General features: G+C 38.0%; 3 protein-coding genes across 14 annotated transcripts in view; 1 reads left to right on the forward strand and 2 right to left on the reverse strand.

Annotated features, from left to right (window-relative positions):
• Positions 1-2297, reverse strand: part of faap100 (FA core complex associated protein 100) — a 3867-nt gene extending 1570 nt beyond the window's left edge. The window contains exons 1-6 of one of the 3 annotated variants that reach the window (XM_035533711.2): positions 1991-2297; positions 1783-1901; positions 930-1600; positions 503-763; positions 220-376; positions 1-141 (exon numbers count right to left, since the gene is read on the reverse strand). The exon at positions 1-141 is cut by the window's left edge and continues 745 nt beyond it. In XM_035533711.2, coding sequence (XP_035389604.1) covers positions 1-141; positions 220-376; positions 503-763; positions 930-1600; positions 1783-1901; positions 1991-2137 — 1496 coding nt within the window. In that variant the 5' untranslated portion in view covers positions 2138-2297. The remainder of the gene's footprint in view (positions 142-219; positions 377-502; positions 764-929; positions 1601-1782; positions 1902-1990) is intronic. The other 2 variants (XM_081697791.1, XM_035533712.2) reach the window with 2 other exon arrangements.
• Positions 2298-3507: 1210 nt separating this feature from the next.
• Positions 3508-25982, forward strand: acsf2 (acyl-CoA synthetase family member 2). 10 transcript variants are annotated; one of them, XR_014117209.1, is made up of 19 exons: positions 3583-4010; positions 4543-4738; positions 6025-6153; positions 6916-6969; positions 7072-7190; positions 7565-7727; positions 8098-8193; positions 8436-8587; positions 8997-9088; positions 9405-9481; positions 20128-20233; positions 20341-20494; positions 20609-20750; positions 20886-20996; positions 21170-21238; positions 21675-21743; positions 24889-24950; positions 25667-25772; positions 25847-25982. XR_014117209.1 is itself a non-coding variant. In XM_081697772.1 (17 exons), exons 2-17 carry the CDS (start codon positions 3907-3909, stop codon positions 21723-21725), a joined length of 1815 nt encoding a protein of 604 aa, XP_081553898.1. In that variant the 5' UTR covers positions 3508-3639; positions 3838-3906; the 3' UTR covers positions 21726-23819. The 10 variants fall into 10 exon arrangements, 8 of the variants coding, with proteins under 8 accessions (XP_081553898.1, XP_081553900.1, XP_081553896.1 ...); XR_014117208.1 differs by lacking the exons at positions 25667-25772; positions 25847-25982 and adding an exon at positions 25088-25225; XM_081697772.1 differs by lacking the exons at positions 24889-24950; positions 25667-25772; positions 25847-25982 and having other exon boundaries at positions 3508-3639; positions 3838-4010; positions 21675-23819.
• chad (chondroadherin) lies at positions 12171-18377 on the reverse strand. Its single transcript, XM_027013366.3, has 4 exons — positions 17119-18377; positions 14877-15040; positions 14455-14600; positions 12171-13456 (listed from the first exon to the last, which is right to left on the reverse strand). The coding sequence occupies exons 1-3, from the start codon at positions 17899-17901 to the stop codon at positions 14459-14461; spliced, it is 1089 nt and encodes a 362-aa protein (XP_026869167.3). The 5' UTR covers positions 17902-18377; the 3' UTR covers positions 12171-13456; positions 14455-14458.
• Positions 25983-26633: the final 651 nt, after the last annotated feature.

Genomic DNA, 26633 nt, shown 5'->3' on the forward strand with positions numbered 1-26633 from the left:
CAGCTGATTGGTGGTTTGCGTTCACAGACCTCTTGATCATTCTTGTGACAATTCAAAATCAGATGGCAGACGTTAAAGACATGGTTCAGACATCTGAGAGTGTTATTTTTCAACTGCAGTTGGTGTTTCATTGATGATGCTCTGGTCAGGAAAAAAGTCAAATTGGTGACAAAAATAATTACATTAAAGAGATTGCTGTGTTATTTTCAGTGATCTAACCTCTCCCAAATGTTTCCAATCCCACCCATGAGGTCGTTCACTCTCTGACCAACTTGTGATGAAACAAGCCTAGACAGAGACTCCTTATCTGAGGCCTGAGGAAGAGTCACTTGAAGGAGCTTACCACTCAGAGACAGAGCCAGGAGCTCTACACTACCTACAACCACACAAACAAAATTACACACAACATCAGTAAAACGGTGTCACTGAATACCGATACACAAAAATTGGAAATAATAATAATACATTTTTTTTTTCTTCAAAAAACAGACATGGCCTGCACCTGCAGGCGTAATGCATGGCTCAGCTAGAGCAGCCACGCGGCACACGCTTAAACAGACAGCACTCTGAGAGAAGACAGCAGGCCTCTTTGGCCTAGTGCTGAGTGCTGCTCCCACTGCTGCTGCTGACAGAGGTGATGATGGGGATGCTGAGGTGTTGATCAGGGACAGGGCTAGCAGGTTTGCTGAAGTACTGTAGTACAGACGTTCACCATCTACACATGCACACTCTACTGGTCCCTGCACAGTATGTTCAATGAAACCTTTACAAAGACAATAATAATACTTGTATTAGTATAGTTAGAATAGTACTTGTTTATCACAGAATACATTGCATCAGTCATGCTAAATACATAACAAACACAGTAGTAACATTATAAGTTTGTAGTAACATTACAAACTTTTTAGAAACATTATTGCAGAACTCACTGCAATCTGCTGCCTTTCCATCAGAACCCTCTTGATTGGCCATTGCAATCAGAATTCTACCCCTCTGACCAATCACAACAAGATACTGTGGCCCTTTCTCCCCAGTGACAGAGGTTCCAATGAAGGTCACCGGCTGCTCCAGGCTGTAGAGCATCTTGATCTGTGGCTTTTGTTCTCCCCTTGAACTGGTTAGCATGGGAAGCAGTAGTGGGAAGAAAAAGAGGCGTCCATCAGGTAATCCACAAAGGATGACTGGAGAATGAACAAGGGATGTATCGACTCCAAATAATAGCCTAAAAAGGAGAGGCTCAAGAAGGGGATGTCCCAGGTGTGCTTGTCCATTAGGTGTATTGTCACTGCTGGGGTAGATGCAGGCCAGTGCGGGAGCAATACTCTTTGAATCTACCGTATCCGCCATATGTTTCTGAGGGATCCTCGCTGCAACAACTTGGACCTGGAAACCTGCACGTCGTTGATAGACCATGGCTCCTTCTGAGCAATCTGGCAATTCATAGAGCTCAAATGTCCAGAAGGATTCTTGCATACTGACAGTAACTAAAATGCCCTCGACTACTATGAAAGACTGCACTTTCCCATCTTTGATTACAGTGGAGTCTTTGGATACAGTAGATAAGGCAGGGATATGACACTTTGCTGAGAGGGAGTGGGAACTATAAGGAAAGGAGAAAAAAAATTATAAGAAACATCATGGCCTGTAAAGTTTTTATTCTGTCCTGTGTAATGCAGTTACAAGCAAGAGAAAGTTGCTACTGAGTGACCGCTCATAGTTTTTAAAAAGACACTCCCAATAAAGTAAATAATGCTAAAATGTTGTTAAATGCATTAAAGCCACCTGGACTCCAGTGCGACAGGGATACAATAGAGGCCATCATTCTCGCAGAGAGCATAAAGACGACACCGGTCATTACTCAAAGCGAAGGATTTCACCGAAGAACAAAAATGCAGGACGGTCTGGAACAAGATTTTTCCTGTCATTTACTTTGACCAAACCTGAAACTTCATAAACATCATTTTAGGAAGTTCAAAATCACTACGCTTACCTTAACTCTCTTCTCTTGGCCATTAAAGACAAGCACATCACTAGCACCAGTCGACAAGAACACTTCTGTCCCATTGCGAATAACTTTTGCTGAAAGTAAATCACCGAAATCTGCCAAACAGTCCACGAAGCACCTAACCGTTTCCATAACCTAATCTAACTATCTCTTAGCGTCAAAACTTTATTATTGCCCTTCACTTCGTGTGTGCTTCCTTTAAATAAAAAAATACTATAGCTATATACTCGATATTTTCCGGCTTAATTTGTATCGACAAATATCAGGAACGCGCGCTTGTTTAATTGGCCTATCGGAATCATTCTCTTCTTCTCGCACTCCTAAAACGCTATGCCTAGGTTGTATTCTGCCATCTTCCGGTGTATTAAATTAACTTTTACAAAACTTTCCAACCCAATAGGTAGCATGCAGATACAGCACTGTCAAAAATACCCATCATACTCTAGAAGCAATGGACATCAGTTAAGCACCATATATATATATATATATATATATATATATATATATATATATATATATATATATATATATATATATATATATATATGAATATATATTCAGTATACAGTTTTGATGCTGTTCACTGAATGCTTTGCACAGATTAAGATAGGAGAAATGGAAAAATGGAAAGGTATCAGTTTGTACAAGTCAGCAAGGTTCTTGCAGCTTGTCGACACAATGTTGCATTCAATCAAATCATGAAAAACAGTTGTTACAGTTAGTTCAGTGTAAGGATGTTTCAGTATACAGTTTTGATGTTCTTATGATGTTCTTAGGATATCTATGTTGACTGAGATGTATTCATTTACAATAAGGTGGACATTGCTTTCTTAATTTCAGTTACTACAAAGGTAAACCTTTTAACTTCCAAAAGTAAAACGCTCATGCTTTTAAATGTGATGTGGAAAGATGTTCACCTCAGGGTTTACTGGATAACAAGGCTTTTTGACAAACACTGCTGTGTGATCCTTAGATTTTGCAGGTTAGGCATTCATTTGTTGATTCAGCATTTTTATGCAGTACTGCTGTACCCATGTTCCTGTCTTATTACTTACTGGTTGATAAACAACGATGAGCTGTCACTCAGTATCAACTTTCTCTTGCTTGTAACTGCATTACACAGGACAGAATAAAAACTTTACAGGCCATGATGTTTCTTATCATTTTTTTTCTCCTTTCCTTATAGTTCCCACTCCCTCTCAGCAAAGTGTCACATCCCCTTGCCTTATCTACTGTATCCAAAGACTCCACTGTAATCAAAGATGGGAAAGTGCAGTCTTTCATAGTAGTCGAGGGCATTTTAGTTACTGTCAGTATGCAAGACTTCTTCTGGACATTTGAGCTCTATGAATTGCCAGATTGTTCAGAAAGAGCCACGGTCTGTCAACGACGTGCAGGTTTCCAGGTCCAAGTTGTTGAAGCGAGGATCCCTCAGAAACATATGGCGGATACGGTAGATTCAAAGAGTATTGCTCCCGCACTGGCCTGCATCTACCCCAGCAGTGACAGTACACCTAATGGACAAGCACACCTGGGACATCCCCTTCTTGCGCTATATATAAGAACTTCTAATGTAGCCGTCTGGACAAACGGGGAAAAAAGCACAGGAAAGAAAACTCTTGCGTCTCCTACAGGTCAAACGCAATGTTTGCATTATTAAGGCTATTTACTCGAACATAAGTTCAAAGTTGAACTGTTCCAGCACCGTGTTAACCGTCTTTTCGTCTTAAGTAAGCTGGTTAGATAGACAATTTGGAAAGAGCTAATTTCCAACCGTAAAGTCTTATTTTGATTTGCATTATCATAAATTCCTCTCGCGGTTCACATTACAGTTTTGATTTGGGCTGAACGGCAAAAATACAGCTTCAGTTAAGTCTAACGGAGCAACTGAAGAGAGAGAAATGTCGCCGAGGATTCTGACAAGTCTACGCACTGTCCTCTCTTTCAAAAATGCCAAGGTTGTGCAAAGATTCTGGACACCTTGTTTTTCTGGGCAACAGAATCGGTAAGAACAGCTTCACTCAAAATTATTTTCAAGTCTTTTTTCAGTGTAGGCTGAACACCGTTAATGGAAATGCAAGGTACCCATATCAACTTTGACGTGGCATATGCAATATTAACGAATTAACTGACAGCATAGATCCGTGCAAACCATAAATTTGCACACTAAAACCCACTCCCCCTCGCCCGGATCACATTTTATACTTCCTGTTTATTTTTCTTTTGTTTTAGAAAGATTAATTTGATTGATTGATTAAAATTAGTTTTAGAAATTTAGTTTTGGAAATTTGATTTTCAACAGTTGCTTTTGGTGGGAAAGGCCGGGGAAGTGTGAAAGAATACGCCGTGAAGTAACATGTGTAATGTTAGTGATACGCCTTGTGTTGATATATCAAACAATGAAACATTACGTAGGTTATGTATTTAAGTATGTTTTTATTTATTTACACCATGCGCGGAAAATAGCATTTTGCCCATTGAAGCAAAATTACTTTTTCATCTAAGAATGTTCTTTTTTGGGGGGCCTTTTTATCCAGCGCTTTACATGTGGACAGACCTCCCAATGTTCCGACTCTCACCACCAGCTATGCCAATGGGGTCTCCTCCTACTCCTTGCAGTGTCTCACTGTGGGTCAGAGCCTGCTGGCCAGTGTGGAGCGTTTCCCTGACAGGGAAGCTGTTGTCTTCCCACAAAATGACATCAGGAAGACATTTGCTCAGTTCCAACATGATGTGAGTGTCTTGCTTACATGGGTTTTTGGCAAGAGTTAGTATACAATCCACTGTTATCCTCTGCTGTTCACCGAATGCTTTGCACATATTAAGATAGGAGAAATGGAAAAATGGAAATGTATCAGTTTGTACAACTGAGCAAGGATCTTGCAGCTTGTCGACACAATGTTGCATTCAATCAAACCATGAAGAACAGTTGTTACAGTTCAGTGTAAGGATGTTTCAGTATATAGTTCTGATGTTCTTATTTCTGACTGATGACTTTTGCTTACTATTAACAGGGGGGAAGAATGGTGAATGAGCTGTTGATTTCTTTCATGAGGTCAACTATTTAAAGATACCTTCCACCTCACGCCTTCCAGATTTACCTAAAGGATATTTATGTTGACTGAGATGTATTCATTTAAAAGCTCAAAGCTCAAACCTCAGGGTTCACTGAATAACAAGGCTTTTTCGCAATCACTGCTGTTTGATATTTTAACCCTTAGATTTTGCAGTTTAAGCATTCATTTGTTGATTCAGCATTTTTGTGCAGTACTACTGTACCCATATTCCTGTCTTATTATTTACTCGTTGATAAATGAGAGATCTGCAAAGCTTTGTCTTTGAAAATAGTGCTTGCAAAAAACATTCGGTCCTGGAATCCCCAACATACACACACACACACACACACACACACACACACACACACACACACACACACACACACACACACACACACACACACACACATAAATCATATTTCAATATATGAACGGTGGAGTAGGAAGACCCTAGGCTCCAGCGGATGGCACTGCTGCCTGTGTGTTTGCAGTGATTCCTCCTCCCCTACCCCCACAGAGATAATGGGTGACCTTTTGTTGACATCTCAATGTTCAAAGGTGTACATAGTTTATATTCTTTGCAAAACAGAAGGTCCTAGGGCTTTTCAGAGCTGAGCAACCAAATTTGTCTGCCTACAGTTAAAAAAGTATACAGCAATTTTAGGAATTTTACCATCTGTATAGTACATTGACCGTTGCTAGTTTATCCCCTAGTTCTTTGCTAGTTTGTTCAGTTAATTCATACACAATTTACATTTATTCAGCTATTTAAGTATTATTATGTTTAATTTTGTTTTTCAACACAGTATACATTGCACATGATATCAGGTTACTGTTATAGTAACAGTGCAGGTTATTGCACTGTTATATCAGTTACTGGGGTATAATAAATGGCTGTTTATGAGAAGTAATAAGTGGTATAATAATAATGTTCATATTATGAGTTGATTTGTTTTGATGCAGGTGGATCAAGTTGCAGCAGGCCTGCTGGCTCTGGGGCTGAAGAAAGGAGATCGCTTAGGAATGTGGGGCCCAAACACATATGAATGGATTGTGATACAGTTTGCCACAGCCAAGGCCGGCATCGTTTTGGTGAGGCTTGGTTCCTGCTTTTACTTATAAGCAGCTATAAACAGCAGCCATAAAGTTGCCTGAACAGTTCCCTGTGAAGTGGAATATGCAAGGAATTCAGCCATTTTATGGCGGATTCTAATTTCTATCTTTTTGCTGAAAACGATCAATGATATGGAAGTTACCTGTTCAGAGACGTTACCAAATCACCTGGATTTAACTTCTCTTTTACTTAGTTAACTAATGTTAGTGAGCCTAAGGTAAATATTGGCTACAGCGAGCTGTATAGCTAAAATTAACTGCTGTTTCATATGTAAAATGTAGAGTTGACATTACATAGATACAGTTTATTCTAATTATTCCAATTGTAGTCTAATTGCCTGGCTCTCAGAAGAAACAAAAATGTGGCACACATAATGTCTTCTGTGTGATAACGTTGCAGGGCAATCTGAATAAAGGGATTTAATCAACTACATTTCCCTTGACCCACATCACCTGATTTGTATGTACTGAATGCAAGGGCACTGTGCTTAGAGACTCTATGGAATGGAATGCAGCTTATCTCTGTAGTAATTATATGTTCCTGTAGCTCACCTGGTAGAGCAGGTAGTGTAAACACAAAGGTAATAGGTTTTGCTCCTAGGGAACACACATACTGTCATAGTAGTACATATAAATAAATATGATAAATATGTACAATGATATAGTATAAACATGTTTGCGAAAAGCTGTAAACAAAGAAATATCAAATGAAAATGGTCCTTGCCATTTTTTGTCCAACAGGTGTCAGTCAATCCAGCCTATCAACTGAAAGAATTGGAATATGCTCTGAGAAAGGTATACCTAGTTTTGGTACTGATTTAAAATAAAATGATGTATTTAGTTTACATATTTTACACCAAGCTTGTGCTAAGACAAACATGTTCTCTTCTGGTTTAGGTGCAGTGCAAAGCGATTGTATGTCCATCTCAGTTTAAGACCCAGAGATACTATGGCATGTTAAGACAGCTCTGTCCTGAGATGGACACTGCCAGCCCTGGAGGACTAAGGAGTTCCAGGTGCAGATAATGCAAGCGTAAAAATACAAACCAGCCACTCATTATTCATAGCATCTTTGAGGTGTAGTTCTGGATTGTTTGGAGGTTTATGAAATAAAATTATTTTATAATCTTATTTGAAAAATATTTTCACTCTGGATACCGATGTAAAAAGGGTTTAAAATCTGGAAATATTGCATTGAATCAACAATGACTCTGGAACCAACATTGAACTGATGAGGACAGAAAGTTAAACTTTGGACATAGAGAGTTCTCTTTTTTTTAGAAGTGTATATTTAATATATGACCAAGACAACATAAGTGAACCTCATATTTAATTTTGCCACAAGTTTGTAATTAGACAAATGTAAACGGGGGTCTGTTGGTCTATTCAGACTTCCAGACTTGCGTACAGTTGTTGTGACAGACAGCCAGCATCCTGGGGCATTGCTCTGGAATGATTTGATGCAGGCAGCGAGCAGCCAGCACTACCAGGAGCTACAGGACCTCCAAAAGAAACTTTCCTTTGATGACCCCATCAACATTCAGTTTACATCGGTACACATTTAAAACAGCTCAAAGTCTTGTGCTATTTGTTCTCACATCATTGGGAATTACAATAATGATATTGCAGAAGGCTTTAATATAGAAATCTGACAAATCACATGTTTATTGTATTTATAAACATACTGTTGAATCTCAGGAGTGTCCTGTGTGTGCTTTGGATCACATTTCATCAATGTATTGTATTATATTGTAAAACATCATTTTCACACTAGGTTATGTGGTGATAGAAACAACATTTAGCATTATTCCTTATATTGAGCAGACTTTAAACCATCAAGGCCTCTGTTTAAATATTTTCTATTACATCAACTTGACAAAAATGCAGCATTAAAAGGTGATAAATTACTTAATCTGATTTCAGGGAACCACTGGGAATCCCAAAGGAGTCGCACTGACCCACCACAACGTTGTCAACAATGCTTATTTTGTCGGCTTGCGTGTGGGCTATGACTGGAGGGTAAGCACATGCTTAGGGTGTGTGCTAGAATTTAGACCCTAGTGCCAGTTTTATGAGTTTGTTTGCATGTACAGTGGCTTGATAGAATGGCTATTTTAAGCCTAATGTCATTTTAAAGCCTAAAAACTATCCCAACCACATTTCTAAGTTTTCAGGTTTACTCATTTACTTAATAAAAACAATGTTTATCCATGCCAGAAAAGTGTAATGTATGTGCATTTTTTGACTTTTTTTTGCACAAGCCAAATGTGCGAGTGTGCCTTCCTGTGCCACTGTACCACTGTTTTGGATCAGTGGGTGGGGGAATTATGATGGGCATACATGGGATCACACTCATTTTTCCCTCCTCCGCATATGATGGCTATACCAACCTTGAAACCCTGCAGAAGGAGAGGTATGCCAACATGGCATGTCATGACATTCTGTTTCTCTCACCCATTTATATTTCTAACTTGTGTACTGCTTAAATGTATGACAGCCAGCGTAAGAATACAAAATGTTTCCTTAGAAGTAATGCAATTTGAAATAGTTAACACACATTTTCTGATATGGGGATAGTGTAGTGTTTCATGGGTTTATTTAGATTTTTTTTTAAATCTTGAATGTTTATCAATCTTATTCCAACCCTTGTTCTTGTGTTTTCTAAAGAATGGCTTTAAAATTATTTGATAACAAGAAGAGATTAAATGATTTATTGTGTGATTTCATTTAAAATAATGTACTATTGTATGCATTTTAATGCACTATTTTATGCCCACCATTTGTGCACTGGCATTTATCATAATTTGGTTGTACCTATCAAGGTGTACATTTGTCTATGGAACCCCTACTATGTATATAGACATGCTGGGACAGCCTGATCTGGCCAAGTTTGACCTGACATCTGTTGAAGGAGGTGAGTAAACAAAAATCTCATCTGTTCATCATCTGTCCATCATCAAAGACCCATAAGCTTATATAACTGGTATGCTAACTGACAATTTAGAAACACCTGCCTAGTTCCTACACTCACTGCCCACTTTATTAGGTACAGCTATATTACACATACACTTTATATGCGTACATTCACAGAATTTAGCCCATCTGAAGTCATGACGAAATTGCCAGTCCCCCTCTATCACAGGACCATTACTAACTGTGTTTGTGTGTAGGAACAACAGTGACACTGAATTAATAGTTCAGCTATGGTCTTTTTTAATTTTTTGTGAAAGCAATCATGGCCGGCTCCCCCTGCCCTCCTGAAATAGGAAGGAAAATCATCAAAGTCATGGGCATCAAAGAACTAGTAGTAAGTACTAACTCCTGCTTCAGAAATGAATATGGACTCATACAATTTCATATGTTGTCTATCACATTATATTTAGTGCCTTAAGAATTGTATGGATTCATCTGGATTACGGATGACAGAAATGCTGTTCCACTAAGCATTTTTATTGCAAACCCATATGCTCTTAACACAGATTAAATTACATTGAAAAGTCCTGCTTGCATAAGTATTCAAGCCATTTAGACTATTACTTGGTAAAAGCACCTTAAGATGCAACAGCTTTTTAGTCAGATAGAATAGTGTCTGTGAGCTTTGCATGCTGTTCGGGAACAGTTTGTCTATTCTTCCTGTCAGTTTTGATGCAAGTTGATTGGATGATGTTCAAGTGGTTGCATAAATTGTTAGTTAGACTGAGATTTGGACTTTGACTTGGCAGTTGTAGAATATTTACCTTTTTGTTGTTCATCCACTCATATGCAGCTTTGGCCTTGTATTTGACACCACTGTCCTGCTGACAGATGGTTGTCTTGCATCTCCCTATATTTTGTGCTATCCAGTCATCTTTAAATTTTAACAAGATCCCCAGTTCCCACTGAGGAAAAACCTGAATCTATGAATTTCAAAATTTGCTTTGTCATACTCTGATTCAGGTTCCATAAAGTAAGAATGTAGCTCCAATTGGTGGCAATTCAATGCTAGGTATTAGATAAGTATTTTATTTCCACCTCAGTTGAAAGATTTTGTTAAACTTAATTTTGAACCACTATTACATAAAATATCATTGATAGATAGGAAGTTTTAAAGTTTTCAATGGTGTGGAAAGTTAAGATTGTAAAAAGGAATTGTATTCCTATATTAAATCTTATTCACTCTCTTCCAGTAGAACCTGCTGTCTTTTTTAAAGTGGATTGACAGAATAATAAAGATGTTCATTTGGAATGATAAACAATTTTGATTACCCTTAAGTAAAATACAAATACCTGCTGACAGAGGAGGCTTTGGGCTCCCCAAGATGTTGTTTTGTTATTATGCTTTTTAGTTTAAGACATCTGACTGACTGGTCTCAGAGATAGCCCCTCCATGGTACTGTATTGAGAGGTCCGTTCTTGCCCAAGTGTTACCTCTGTAAGGTCCGTCTATCAAAATGGTAAGGAAAATAAAAGTGCATCCAATAATTACTAATTTAAAATGAATATGGAATAAAGTGGCACAGATGTTTAATCTTAACCCTTATTTAAATGTATCCTCAAGTATTTGGATTGGTAAATCCCCCCTTTATTTGGAGGACTGCTTGGAAAAGGTATTATTATGCTAGGAGATTAATTCTGGGATAGTGTGATAACATGACTTATATAACAGTTTGAGATTTCCAGATGTCATTTTTTTAGATATTTGCAACTTTGTCAGTTGCATTTGGGAATTTTTAGATCTATGGGGGCTCCCAAAGAAGCAGAATTGCTAGACAAGGTATTAAGATACTATGGTAAAGGCTATGAGATGTCTATGTATTATTCTGTGATGAGTCAGATATGAGATATGAGATATGAGAGGAAGATTCAAATTTGAAAGTGGATGATGAACAGGGATGGGATTTTTAAGCATATTAATGTCAAGGGATACGAGGGAACATCTTGTTCAATTCATGATTATACATCAGGTTTATTGGATGCCATCCAGGTTGCTTATACTCTGGTTAATTGACACACCAAAATACTGAAGGAATAAGTCTGAGAATGGTCATCTAATACGTATGCAGTGGTCCTGTAATAAAATCTATAATAATAATAATAACTAAATTATTGTTATTGAGTTACTATTATTGTTATTATTATTATTATTGTTATTACTGTTTTTTGTTGTTATTATTGTTATTATTATTGCATTATTATTATCGTTGAGATTTTGGGTATGCAGATTTCTTTTCCCCTAGATTGATTGTGTTAGGGGATGGGTCAGTGTTAGTGGGTGGAGACATATATATTAATAGGTCCAGACTAGTATTATGATAGGTAGACAGATTTTGCTTACAGGGTGGAAAAAGGAGGATGTGCCATAGATTTATAAGTGGGTGGTTGAGATGGCCAGAGTGGCAGCATTTGAAAAGCTAACATATAAACAGACATGGAAATTGGATATATACTGGAAGAAGTGGGGCATGTACTTGTTCTAAGCTGTTTTGGTATCTATTTACTAAACTGTGTACTACCTGTGTTAAACTATAGTAACATTAAGGGTTGTGTTATGGTAATTATTAGGTGGGGATAAGAGGTGGTGGAAAAGGGGGAGTGTGGCTATATCTATTTTGAGGAAAGTGATGTATTTAAGAAAAGTCAAAAATGTTAACCACATAGAGAAGAATGTAAAATGTAATAATTTTAAAATAATTCACTAGAGGGAGACACAGGGTTATGTACATAGGTCAGGAGAAGGACTAAAGATGGAACTGAATGTATCTGTAACTTTATCTGCTTTTTAAAGAACTTCATGTTTTTTGTTGATACAAATTTTAATGAATGAATGATCTATTCTATAACTGTAATATTTTCCAGATTGTACTATTTGCTAATGGAGTCACTCCAAAATTACATTAAAAGTCCATTAGTATGCACCTGAACATACACAAAAAACAGGCTCATGACTTATAATCCTTTTCATAACACATAGAAAACTGTATGGATTCCTTAACAAAGGACAAACCGCACAGACCGGATTACTACTTCTTTAGGTATTGGATGTTTATTGAAAAAGTGATACAAGCCACTTATTACCAAAAGTTTAAAGAAAACAGAATAATCTGTAAATGTACATAATTGTGTGCCATGCTGTTGTTTGGAAATACCAATGTCAAATCTTCCTGATATTCATTCTATATGGATACTTTTACATCTTATTAGTAAATGAATCATATTTGTTTTGAAAGCACTGCAAAGCAACAGGTCATTTTCCATGTTTGTTTCTATCTTCTCTCCAGGAACAGCTTTAGATCTTGTGCATGTACCAAAGTGAGACATACTGTTGATTTGGTTTATTTATTGTGAATCTGTCATGACAATAATGTTTGGAGACATTTACCTAACTTATAATTCTCTTGTACCGGCTTTATTCAGCAATACTTTTCCCCCCATTTTCCCATGATCTCTCTGAGGAGAGCTTGGCAGCTACCTCTCTCCTCTGGGATTGGCTGGGGTCTAAAATAAGGATAAGTGGTCATGCTTGAGTGTCTGTTGTCTATATCCTGGTCACATGAGTGAGACTTGTTGCATAATTTGTTAATAAATCCTACCAAAGAAGTTAGGATACCAATAAAAGAGCAGCTGAAGACAGCAGATAAATAAGATCCTTTAGAACTATGGGAGCTCAGCAATCTCTTTGCTTTTAATCCCCTTTGTACTGTACAGCTTGTCAGAGTATTCTTGGACATTCATACAGTGGGTAGATGATGGATGTAACCAAAGCAAGAGGCTTTGATGTCTGTTACCATGGTAATGAATGTTGCTGTCTGTTATCATCACATGGAGGACTACCTGGTATTACTGAGTTGAAGATAAGATGAAGTCTATATCTGTTACTTTGAAATCATAACTACCACCAGTGTCAGTTAAGAATGGTTACAATTGTTAACACAAAAAGGGGTATGAGATTTGAGAACTTGAATAGTAATAGTAACTTTGAAAATCAGTGAGACAGAGCAAAGCAAGGTGCCTGCTTAACTGGAAGATACAGAAAACTTAGCAAGTTCCTCATTTAGAGTTGGGGTACAGTCTGTGTGAATAAACTTCTACAGTTTTACTTTGATAATTGCAGTTATTCTGACAGATGTTTGCTGATATCTCCAAATATATCTCTACCTCTCATTTTATTTAGCAAAAATTTACGTCACTTCATAGAATTGGAAAGAAAATGCAGAACGGACAGTCCTGAAATAGAAAGTAGCATTGCTTCCCTTCTCTGCACACGTAGCTTGTCACCTGCACAGGCGTCTGCTTTGAGTCTCCTCTGTAAACACACAAAGAGGGGAGCCAAGTCAAACAGCCAAGCCCTGCACTGGTCATCCACGACTGGGATACTCAGTGCTGGACAGAGCCCCAGAACCAAAATGGAAAAGCACAAGCCCAGAGGGCAAAGAATAATCTGAGACAAGTAGAAGCACAGAGGACAGACAAGGAATAAAAGACAGTGATTTACTGCAAAACAAGACAGGAACATAAAACCATGTCATGACCACAATTATAGTATCACCATTCATATTCTTAAAATGATGAGAAAAGATATATGGCAGGTCGACAATTATCATGACATTTGATTCCTTGCTAAGTAACAAAATGTCTTGCTAAAATAAATATGAGGAAGGTAGTGGGGAGTAGAAGCTACAGCTATAGCTTCCATTCACAAGTAAAATAAACTGGCAATTGAATAGGCTGCTGCTATTTTTGAGAACTAAAGATTGTTACAATGTCCAATGCTTGACTAAAAGGCATTTTAATTCATGTCCTGCGTCTTCAAACATTTAACCATTCATTTTATTTTAAGTCTGATTTCAAAAAATACAATTAGAAGTGAACCTAGATTTAGTGAATAAATGGATAAGATTTTATTCATAACTCAGTTAATGGTTAATGCATGAAATGGGTTTTCTTTAATAAATTCTGTATATGGAAACTAAGTAAGTAATTTCTATATGCAGAAACCAAGAATATAACCAAATATTTCTTTAAATACTGCTAGTTGACCAATACCAGTACTTACAGACCAGTACCTCCAAAATGTTGGTGTGTAACTTGTGTATAGATGCCATGGAAGAGCAAGGAACAGGGAAACATCAGATTTTTACCATTATTGCATTTTTTCTTGTGATATGCTTGCAAGACATGCTGAGAAAGGCAAATCCTCATTGCTTTTGATATTTCAGTTTCAGATTCAAGAAAACAAAATACTTATTAAGTAAGTGTTTTTTAAGATTGCAAGCTCCAGACAGTTTTAAGCCACTTAAATACCTTCTCAGAGGCGCGCTCCCTTCTTGTCATTCTTGGTCTTCACTTTGCACCGGCTAAAAACAGTGATGTCTCTTATCTGTTTGCCTCTCTGACTGCCAGGAGATGAACAAACTGCGTCAGGGCGAAGGCGAGTGGAGTCCATCCATCTAGAGATGCAAAAATGTTTTTAAAAAATGAGCTATTACCCCAGACTTTTCATAAAATTGTATCAAAAGATTTGTTATGAATGGAGTGTATAGGAGTGCCAGTAGGAGCTCTGTTACATTGAATTCTTCATTGGTATCCAGCTTTTAGGTTTTTTATAGCAAACAAGGATATAAAAATCATTTATACCATAAACAAGGGAATAGATGTAGTGTAGTAAACAATATTTCCCTATAGTTGGAGGAGGTGAAGGTGGTCTTGATGTTTTTGGTCCTTACTTCCTAAGATTTGCTAACTGACAGGTGCAAGTCCAGGGGTTGTTGAACAGAGTCACATTCTGGAGGGTGATGAAAGTGAGGCTGTTTGGTAGCGTCTTAAGCCTGTTGTTCTCCAGATGCAGAGACTTTAGAGCAGTCACCCCCTCAAAAGCAGCATTGGAGAACTAGATGGATAGAAATAATATATCAAATGTAATTTCTCTTGAATGATGCACATTAATCTGAGTATTCTGAACACATAATGTGATTTTGGATTTTTTTAATGTGTGTTCTTATCTGTAAAAATTGTACCTTGTATCCTACTGGATCTCTTGATGTGGAATTTCTCTACTGGTTGCAGATAGACCTTGTTTCAGCTTCTTGTGTCAGTTAGAGAATGTGCATTTTATAGTCAGTTTCTCTACTTATGCTTCACTTTATTTTTGCTTTTTTGTTTTGGTTTGTTTTTGTAAAGGTTTCTTTTCACATGAGCGAGCTCTGGCATACCTTCACCTGTGCCAAGGCTTATGTAAAGCTCTCTTGCCCTTCCATCCTAGCCCTCCATTAAACTTCAGAAGCAACTGTTAGGCTGTGAAAAACTGCACAGAGGTGCTAGATGAACAGTTCTGCTTGGTGCGAAGGTAGTAACCCTAAGCCTTAAAGAGGGCGGTTTGGGTAGCAGACATTGCGGAAGGGCTGTGGGAGTGGGAGTGGGTTTGGATGTGTTATATAAGCGCGAAAGAGATGATCTTATTTAGGTGACTTTTTGGAAATTTCCACTCAGGGAGAGTTAGAGAGGTTGGTAATTTGAGGCTGTGGAAGATGGATGACTTCCAGCAAGGAAGGGTTGTTTTTGTAGTCTCTTTCTCTCCTCTGCTCCATCGGCCCCCTCTTTTGCCAAAAATGCCTCCAAAGAAATGAATTGTGCATTCAGGTGGGAAAACTGTGGCCTAAAAATATCTCTTTAGGTGCCTCGGAACATCCTGCCACTGTTTAGCACTCTGCTAAACCTTACTGGCTGGTTTACAGACTGCCTCATATGTGGGGAAAATCATAGAGCTCAAAATGATACATGTCTAATTATTAGACCGAGACCAATTTGGACGTTGGCTAGCAAACAGATGCCAAAAATATCCTTGGGAGCCCTGCTGCTTTCTTTCATATCATGACCTTGATGTACACATGGAATTTAAATAAAGAACAAGGCAACCTCTGTTGCTGCTTCATGCACCTTGCCCCATAGTATGTTTGATTCTAGTAGAATCCCAAACCTCACTAGCTAGCATCTGTTATTGATGGCATTCCCGAACTTTTCCTGACACAGAGGTATCCAGCTCTGAAGTATGAAATATAACATTAGGTTTATATATTTTTTGGTTCTGTATTTGGCACAAGCCCTCCCATTTGCCATAAAAATAATACCTGAGACTGAACTTGAATGCATGGCCTTTGGTTAAGGAAGTGTAGTGCGTGCTTTCTCGGTCTTGAATTAATGGAAGAAGTGACATAGGGTGAAAGCTTGGAATAAAGAGCTACTTCCAAAGGCATCTTACTGAGGCAGGATAGAGGAATCCTACTGGTCCTCAGGGCAAGAGGAGGGTGGAGGCAACATCAGGAGGATCTTATTAAAGTGAGGGAGACAGGGTGAAAATAGTTTGTATTTGAAACACTGGATGTTTTGCTTCACAGTCTTAAATCCTAACCAGATTAAATATTGTGATATGTAAATGTATTTAAGTATACCCATATAGTTAAGCATCTTGAATTACAGAAAAATTGAAAAACTCATGAGATTATTTAGAAAAATGGTAAGTTTGTTGACAAGAATGTTCAGTCAATAATGTTATTGCCAGTTTCCTGTTTTTCACAATTTCTTAATGTCTTAAATGTGTTTACTCTTAATGTCTTAAATGTGGGATTTTGGCAGTTACTTGATTCATCTTCAAACTAATAGCTTTATTAACTCACATACATGGTATGTGTTTACCAGTGAAAGACCACAAGGAAACCAAACATAAACAAACCATTGCACGAGTGGCTCCTCAGTAGTAGAGAAAATAAACCCTACATGATGATTTGTGTCCAGAATGACCCAGCAGACCAGACATGTGTGATTTTTTTGGTGATTGGCATAGCCAATAAAATAAAGTGTGCTTGTTTTAAAAATATATATCCATAACTATCATCACTTCTAACAGTTAGCCAAACATAATTCAAATTATGGAACCAGCCTGATAGTTAATTGCATGCTACAGAAACTCACCTTCTCCAGGCCCATATCATTGAGATGAAGTTTCTCCATGTAGCGCCCAAAACTCCGGAAGGCACGATCAGGGATTAAGCTCAGTGGGTTCTTTGACAAATTAAGCTCCTCAATAACACGTAGCTTACTCATGGCCAGGATGGGGTAGGTGGACAGCTTGTTTTGGTCCAAGGTGAAAATGGCTAGGTTTTCAACCTCGTCCAGTGAGCCAGGCTGTATGGAGCTCAGCTCATTGCTGCTCATGTGTAACCATCGCAAGTCCTTAGCTCCTGTAAAAGTACCTGGCTGCAGCTCTCGGATCTTGTTGTTATCAAGCTGCAAGATAAACAGGTTGATCATGGGAGAAAAGATTCCCTTTGAAAGACCTGAGAGGCGGTTGCCATCCAGGTAAAGATAGGTGAGCTCAGCTAGGTCCTCGAAGGCTCCGGGTTTGATGGTGCTGATTTCATTGTTGGACAGGTATAAGTAGATGAGATTCTTCAGTCCCTTGAAGGCCTGGCTGGCAATTTCCCGGATCTGGCAGTGCTGGAGGTGCAGAGAGATGAGTCCCTTCATTTCGCTAAAGCCTCCAGTTTGGAGTGTGCCCAGGTTGTTGCGCTGTAGGTTGAGGAGACGAGTTGCCTCAGAGATGCGTGGTATCTTCTTCAGGCCAACGTTGTCACAGATGACATGCTGTAGGTCACCATGACAGTGACATGGACTAGGACACTGGCTGTGAACAGCTGCTACAAAAGAAGCAAAAACCTGCATACAGACCACTAACTGGAACCTTAGAACTTGCATGATGACCCTTCGCTCTGTCAGTCAGATACTTCTCTTTCCCTCTATCCTACTGGTGTCTGCTGGTCCCGTCTTGCAGTGGGAAGGTAGACACACAGAAACAGGGATGCACACAGCCTCACAGAGCACAAAGAGAGAAAGAAAGAGAATGTGAGAGTGGTGAAAGAGAGAGCCAGAGGTGAGCTGACGAGAGAAGAGATTGGGTGTGTGACAGAAAGGGAGGGCAGTGCAAAAAGATTCATGTAAGACTTTACAGAGGAATGGCTGTCATCTCAGTGCAGCAGGATATAGAATGTTTACTCATGCTAGAAAAAAAGTGTTTTTTCCTGGGCTGAGGACTGACTAGAGGTGTGTGTCTGTGTGTGTGTTTATAGTGTAGTCTGCTGGAGGAAGTGAAGTGTCTTTGCTTCAAGTCCTCCAACTTCTTTAGCATAGTCTGCTTCTTTTTTGTCAGTTAGGATGTTATAAAGTGATTTTGGTATACATTAATTCAAGCAAAGATATAGTTTATGCCGCAAAATATTTTCCATTTCCACTGTACCTTCCTCTTCACACAACTTTGTGAACATCTTTGGTCTACCAGTGGAATTTGACTAAATAAAATATAATGGGCACAAAAGTCATTTTCTTTTTCAACAGTTCAAAAGCAACACAGTTTTTAAAACTGCTATTACAGCCCCATCAAATATGAAGGGATGCTTTTCCAGCTTTTGGGAGGTTGAAGCGGGACTGCACTGTGTCTCGCCACATCTCCCATTGTTTAGCATTTAGTGGTATGGGGAAAAGGGAGTCATCCTGTGTGGCTAGCTGTTTATAACACTGAGAAAAGTGATCTTATGTGGCTGACTGTTTTATAACACATAATCATAGCCAGATGTTTGGCTTGAGTCAAATCACAACAATGAAAATGAATTTCTCCTTTAGTGTGTCTAAAAAAAGGAAAAGAATAAGAAAAAAATCAGCTGCACATTCCTTTATAGAAATACCTCCTTCTATTTCTGTATGTAAAATCTTTCATAGACTTACAGTGAATTGCAGAGACTTCAGCCATTACCCAGTTTCTGTATTTTTGATTACAGAGGGTATTGGGTCCTCTTTAGCAAATATGCTGGTGTTAGTTTGATGGGAAGCACAAAGAGATTTAAACTTCAGAGTATTGGCAGTCAATCAAAAGGAAATATGGCAGATGTTGGCCATGGATTCATGAGGACACATCATCTGAGGCCCTCTGATGTGTGTTTATGAATATGGCAGCAGCTCTCAAAGTTGCTGGAATCTAGTGTTTGCTCAACAGATTTAACGTTTTATTGGGAAAGCATATCTCCCGGGATGTCAGGTACACCTTCACACCGGGTCCCATCTCAGGCTGCCCATACAGAGGTCAGCCTGTGCCACTGTCTTTATTCCACAGATGACCAACATGGCGAATCAGTCAAGCGATGATAACTAATGATGATTTAATGGGTCCAAGTCTTTTGATGAAATAGAATAATAACTTGCATGACTTGTTAGTCATGTGTGTGATGGAGAGGTCCACTAGGGGACAACGGTACAGTGGTGCAAGTGAGCCAGTTCTCAGATGTGCACAACATACCTCACCTGCCTTCCATGCCTGGTTTCCTCCGCATGCTGGCACAGCTGGCTGCCTCCCTGTGGGCCTGTTTGGGCATGGCGGTACACTGTGAGTGGACGTGGCACTTCTACCAAGCCCTACAATATGAAAAGGTGTAAATGCTGGGGTCCAGGCTGAGATTTGAAATTTAAGTAAGAGGTTCTAGTAGCATAAAAGCAACTTGAATTGGTCCTTTATGTTTTCAACACAGAGAATTAACCAAGTATCTGAACACAAAAGCATGCATACACAGGAAAACGCTAAAACGATAAACGAGAAGGGTTATTATTATTATTATTATTGTTGTTTGGTATTGCAGTTATGTTTATTTTGGCCTCCTATATCTTGCAATATATATATATATATATATATATATATATATATATATATATAAAAGCAGGATCTTAATTTCGCAGGATCTTAATTTCATGGTATCTTACACTCTGAATAGATGACAAAGCACTTTTGTAAGTCACTCTAGGAAGAGTGTTAAAGTGAAATATATACATTTTCTTTTTAATAATGGCTGTTCTCACAAAGAAGACCCATGTCCGTGTCTGCTAAATGCCACAATTGTAAATATTAATGAATTATTTGCATTTTTTGTGTTGAAACAGATCGCATATGGTACCACTGAGAACAGTCCTGTGACCTTTTGTGGCTACCCAACTGATAACATGGAGAGAAAGACAGAGACTGTGGGATGTATATGCCCCCATTCTGAGGAAGGTGGATTTCCTTCATATGCATGTGATATTCCTTAGACATTCTGTAGACATTTATGCGGCAGCTATGTGTATATGACAAATGAGTAATATTCTGTTCCCTTTAGGCAAAGGTGGTTGACCCTGGAACAGGGCAAATTGTTCCACTTGGAACCAAAGGAGAGCTAATGATCAGAGGTTACTGTGTTATGCTGGAATACTGGCAAGACAAGGCTAAAACTGAAGAGGTTATCACTAAAGAACACTGGTACAAGACTGGGTATGTGCGCCTAGGCATTCAGCAGCTGATTTACTTTGGGATAAAACTGACCAAAAAATAGTATATAAGAAAAATGACAAGATGTCATGACAGCCTGTTTACCATGTTTCACAGTGATATTGCCAGTATGGACAAATTTGGCTACTGCAAAATAGAGGGACGTATCAAAGATATGCTTATCCGTGGAGGAGAAAATATCTACCCTGCTGAAATCGAAGAGTTCCTGCACACACACCCAAAGGTCCACGAGGCACAGGTGATAAAATATAGTTCTTCTTTAGCACTGAACAAGAGATGGTGAGATGAACCTTTCTCTGCACCTTCTGTTTTTTCAACAGTTATTAAAAAGGGGAATATAGTGGCAGCATTGCCCTGCTCTTCCTGTTTGCAGGTGATTGGGGTGAAGGATGAGAGGATGGGTGAGGAGGTCTGTGCATGCATCAGACTGAATCATGGACAGGTCTGCACTGCAGAGGAGATCAGGGACTACTGCAGAGGCCAGGTTTTTACATTTTAATGACACAAGCACCTGACTAAATCACCTCAGCTTGTACAAGACATGGCACATTAACACAGTGTCAAGCAAACCTGACAATCATGTCTCTCTCTCTCTCTCTCTCTCTCTCTCTCTCTCTGTCTGTCTGTCTATCTATCTATCTATCTATCTATCTGCAGATTGCCCATTTCAAGATCCCACGGTATGTGACTTTTGTTGAGAGCTATCCTCTTACCGTCTCAGGCAAGGTAAGTGTAAATGTTTGGCATTAATCTCCCCTTAGGCACACATGACTTAGCTTTATGTTGACAGCTACAACATAGCTAGAGTGTATATAAAAGTGGTTTAGTAGCAGAAAGATTAATTTAATTCCATTTACTTAGCCCTCTATCCTAAGCAAACTACCTTCACAAATTCCTTGTGGTCACCACCTTTTTATTTGTCTCTGTGGACACACTTTGGAAAATATGTAAAAAATGTAAGGGTGGTGTTTATTTGGACTTAATCGCATCAATTTCTAGACAGAAGAAATTTGAGCAATTTCCCTGTCTGCACAAAATCCGCTGCCGTGGTTTCAGTAGTCAGGGGCAGCTGTCTCTGCAGTTCTTTAGCTTTGTGGTTTATAGTTGAAGAATTAAGTCCTTAAATAGCGTTGTGGTTGTTTCTTTTCTTCACCTTCTTCAGATCCAGAAGAACAAGCTGCGGGAGCAGACAGAAAAGCAGCTGGGACTGTGAACAGAACAGAGACTTCAGGTATTTTGTGCCTCAAGATTTTGACTTGCAGCATTGCAGCACTTCAGTGCCACTGTTAGAGCCTTCACTTCTGCCTTAACTGTAGTACATGTGGCATTTGTTACATTCACAGTTATCCAGTCTCCATATTGTCCAACTCAATGTGAACTGAGTCAGGTCTCTAAATGCAAGGATCAAAAGAAATGTGTGAATTTTATTGTTTTTTATGTGACAATATGTAAAATGTAAAACCACTATAGTAAAACCACTATTTTTTTTTTTTTTGTATTAATGGCATGCAAATGTTCTGATAATGTAGGTCTTCCTATTTTACCTAAAGAAGCTACCAAAGGTATATGGTCCTTATTAGATTTTCTTGGTCAGTTTTTTTGGAAGATTATTCTTATATGAGTTATTTTTTAAGGAAGATGATGAATAGATTGAGTCATATATATTAGTGTGTTGAGTGACAGAAAAAAATGGATGAAGCAAATAGGGACTTACATTTGAGCCATGCATGTGATGAACATATGCTCTGTTCCTTACATTGTGTTTGTGGCTGTTTACAGTTCCAAAGAACTTCAGCATTAATATAGGTCAGTTGCCATCACACCACTCCTTTTGATCTCAGGTTTCTATGTCTGTAATGTGTCAGGTCAGTTTTACCTGTGATGTAATGAGATATTTCTTAATCGGTCCACTGGTATGATGTTGGAGTGTAATTTGGAACGAGATGACAATTATGGTGTGTACGTGAAGTTTTGGAAGAATCTTTTATGAAGAACATGTAGACTTGGGTGTCTCTCTTTAGCTGTTAATGCTACAGTCGTGATTTCCAAAGTTGTTGTAGGTGAGTTATTAAAGGTATGTTTGGATGCAATTTGAATAAGTTGGGTTTGATCAATTACTCATATCCTCAGTAACAGAAAACAGAAAAATGAGACTTTGGGCATACCTTTAAATTTTAATGGAGATCCTCAAGGTTGTACTTAAATCATGTAGAATATCATGTAGTTTTGTCTCCCACATATATCCTGGAAGAATATAGCAATATAAAAAAATGAATAAAAAATGAAAAATAATAAAAAATGAAATAAATGATCTTGAGTTTCCTATTGTTTATTAATATATGTAAAAACACTGTAACACTGATAAAAATACAAGCAATCAAAAATCACAGACAACAAAGCAAAGTACATATTTACCACATTGTTACCGAAAAATTAATACATTCCTAAACATGGATTACAGTTCAGTACTAAAGCATATCCACAGTAGGATTCCACCAGTGATCCATCTTCTTTCTTGGCTATTCATTATTCATTATCAGAAAGATCACTGAGTTATGATTGTATGGCTGCAGTTGCTCATTGGCCCACACTCAGATCAGTAAGAGAAATCTGACGCTTCCTGGATTTTGCAAATTTCTAATTTTATTAAAATTCTAATTTCTAATTCTAAAATTCTGATGCTTCATCAGGAATTATAGCACAGTAGCAACCACTCTCACTAACCTGTTAAAGCACCAACAACAGTCACAGTGGTATTGGACCCACTAGGGCAATCAAGCATTTACTAAATTCAAGACAACATTCACTGCCGCTCCTGTTCTTAAGCAACCAGACCACACCAAAACCTTTATTGTAGAGGTGGATGCCTCTGAGGTTGAGGTCAGTGCCATACTCTCTTGAAGTCATAGGCAACCTGCTATATTATTCCCCTGCTCCCTCTTTAGTAAAAAGTTAAACTGCGCTGAATGTAACTATGATGTGGGGAACAAAGAGCTTTTAACTCTTGGCAAGCAATATAGTAATTATTTGTTACTATCTTTGACTACTTGGTAACCTTCTGACCTGGTTTAAAAAAAACACAGAGGCAGATGCTCTCATTTGTATGAGAGGCCTAGAGAGTCCTCCCACCCTGAACATATCTTTCCAGCTACCTGCTTCCTAAACCCCATACAATGGGACCTGCATGAGTAGATCTGCAATCAATGTCACAAATCTCCACCTCCTGAAATCCCTCCAGAAAACACCCTACGGGGATGCCTATTCCACTAGGTTCATACAGCATTCAGCACAGGGCACCCAGGCCTAGCCTGTACAACTCACCTCATTGGCCGTCCTTGTTTGATGACGTTCAAGACCTTGTGTTAGTGTTGTTCCTGAATTCCAATTTTCTGGCTTTAAAGTTACAAATTCAAACAAAAAATAAAGATATAGACTCAAGAATTAGTTAAAGAGAACAGCTGGCCCCACCCTTTATTGCAGGTTAAAGATAACATGCATTTGAGGCATGCTCCGGAGAATATGAGGGGTACACAGGAGTTTCATTTTTATACACTTCTTTAAGGGCGATTATGTAATTACCCCACCATTATTACATATTGAGTTTCCACCATTATGTCCAACTTGTACATTATTTACCATTATGCAAATTGATATTCAATACTTATAACAGTTGGCATTTGGTACCATTACATTCCAAGAGGAAAATTCTCTGTTTTTAAAATCAATGACTTACATGTGCAAATTAAGGTTGTTTTTCTGTACCATCCTGTACCTGGGGGAAGGATGATATGCCTTAAACAGAGGTCTGCAGAGGCTTTCCTAGACCATAGACCATTTTATAAGGATACAGAATCTCTCTAGTATTTATGTTTTATGATATCAATATTTGTAATTCAATGTTTAAATCTTTTTCCGGTAAACACTCTTTTAAAGAAGGTCCAGAACTTCCCCTTTCCACATCAGACCCGGTCACACCTCAGTCCACTACAATCCCTGCTCTTCAACCCCAATCAGCACTGCACCTTCTTCACTACAAGACGTCGATTGTATAACGAGCCATAATATTGAACATTAATAGCTAGCTTTCTGGTCTTGTATAACCACCTTGTTCTAGCAGAAAATTAAACAGATATGGTAATTAAAATGCTTCAGCATACATTTTGCTAATATTTATGTGGCATGACCAAAATACATTTTTTTTTTCTATAGAACTACAGGAATTGCCACAGCAAAAGCTACTAGCCACTATTTAACTATACCGTTGGGAATTGTTAAATTGCTTTAGTTTGAAAAACTGGTTAAAAGGAATTTAATACATAGATAAAACAGCACTTAATCTGGATTGGTTTTTACTTCAGTAATGTTTTATTTCTTAGGATGTTGCTGTACTAGGCAAACAACTGAGCAGCCAGAGTCTGGAACCCTGATCACATTCATTGTAAGGTTAAACTGTCTCATTCAAAACATGCACACATTATGTTTTTGAGCAAACATGCCTGGATCTTTTTCAAGTTTTTGTAAAGTATTTACAGTATTTCCTCAAGTATTCTTTCTTTCTTTTACCTGGCCCAGCAGGTCTCCCGAGATGTCCAATGCACCACAAGGCCATTTGTGTATATCTTCTTAGTGGTTTTTCCAGTGATCTGAAAGTCAACTTATGTTCAACTTATTCAGCAGACATATCTCAGGAAGTTTTTTTTTAAATATTTAGATTGACCTTTTTGTGTGAATGTTATAGTTCATGATCCTGCTCTCAAGCAGGAATATAAACTCTAGCCTGGAATCAGAGCATGTATGGCTAGGTTTTACACTGTTCCAGGAAGCAAGGCTTAAGAGACATATATGGTCTCAATAAAATAGGTATGCAGTGAATATATTAATGCCTTGATTATTTATGCACATATGTTTCTGAACAGTGTGATGTAAAAGCAGATATCTGTCTGTAACAATTCTGAGAAAGGCACTATACAAATGTAACTACTACTACTACTACTACTACTAATAATAACATTCTACAATCTATGAAGCCCAAACATGGCACCACATCTGCTTTAAAATAAATGAAAAATACCAACATAAACAGCTCAGAGGTAATTCTGTCCATGAATTATCCTAGCTGAGTGTTCAATAATTTGCTTCATTCACTTCTTTCAGCTCCTTCCCCAGTCTTATTTTTGCTTTTAAGACTGTAGCTTTCCCGTTTGGAAATCTGACTTTCCCTGTTTTGCTGTTCACATGGAAATTCATAAGCATCCATAAGGTATGGAGTGTTTTTCTTAAGATTTTAACTAAATGGATTGTTTGACTTAACTGAACTCTTGCATTTGTTTTCAGTTTTGCAGTTTGGTGGTGGTTTCCTCCTTGGTGTAGACCTGTCATGTTTAGAGGCATGTTGTCATTCTGAAGAGACTGCAATAATGCCATCAGATAATTCTCAGAAGACATTCTATTCACCAAATCCTGACTGAAGTCTCCTTAAATACTCTGTCAATGTGTGTGAAAACAAAAAGTTAAGATTGCAGAATCCTGAACACAGAACAGATGCTGCAAAAACACACACCACAAATGGAACTGGAAATACTTTTTTCATCACTATTTTCTGGATTTTCATACCTTTTGAGGTCTTGAAATTAATGCTTTTAATTTTTTTTTCAAAATTTCTACACCTCCTTCAGAGTTATACAACATCAATTCTTGTTTTTTTTTGATGGCTTGAATAAATGAATAAACTCCTCTAATCATTCTGGATATAAAAACACAACTGACAATACTTCCTTGGGACCTTTGGGATGCAAATGGAAAAATGCATATTTTCCAAGAAAGGTTATAATAATTTTGTGCTTATTTTGATTATTTTCTAATGATGTACCTTTTTGTTGCTGTTTGCTTTATTTTATTTACCATTTAATTAGATTTGATGGCAAATATTTAGATTTTATTCTATTTGTAATCTCAGTGGTTTTTTTTTATTCTATTATTAAAATGTTTCTTTAGTATATCAAAGTATATTAATCATAACCTCATTATTATAGTAATAGCATGTGTTACCTGGAACCCTGAAAATACAACAGCCTATAGAAAAAGATATTTGCTATAACAGTGTTGAACAAAAAGCACTACT

Source organism: Electrophorus electricus, chromosome 15 (assembly GCF_041902795.1).
Source record: "Electrophorus electricus isolate QZ-2024a chromosome 15, ASM4190279v1, whole genome shotgun sequence".
Classification (NCBI taxonomy): Eukaryota; Metazoa; Chordata; class Actinopteri; order Gymnotiformes; family Gymnotidae; genus Electrophorus; species Electrophorus electricus.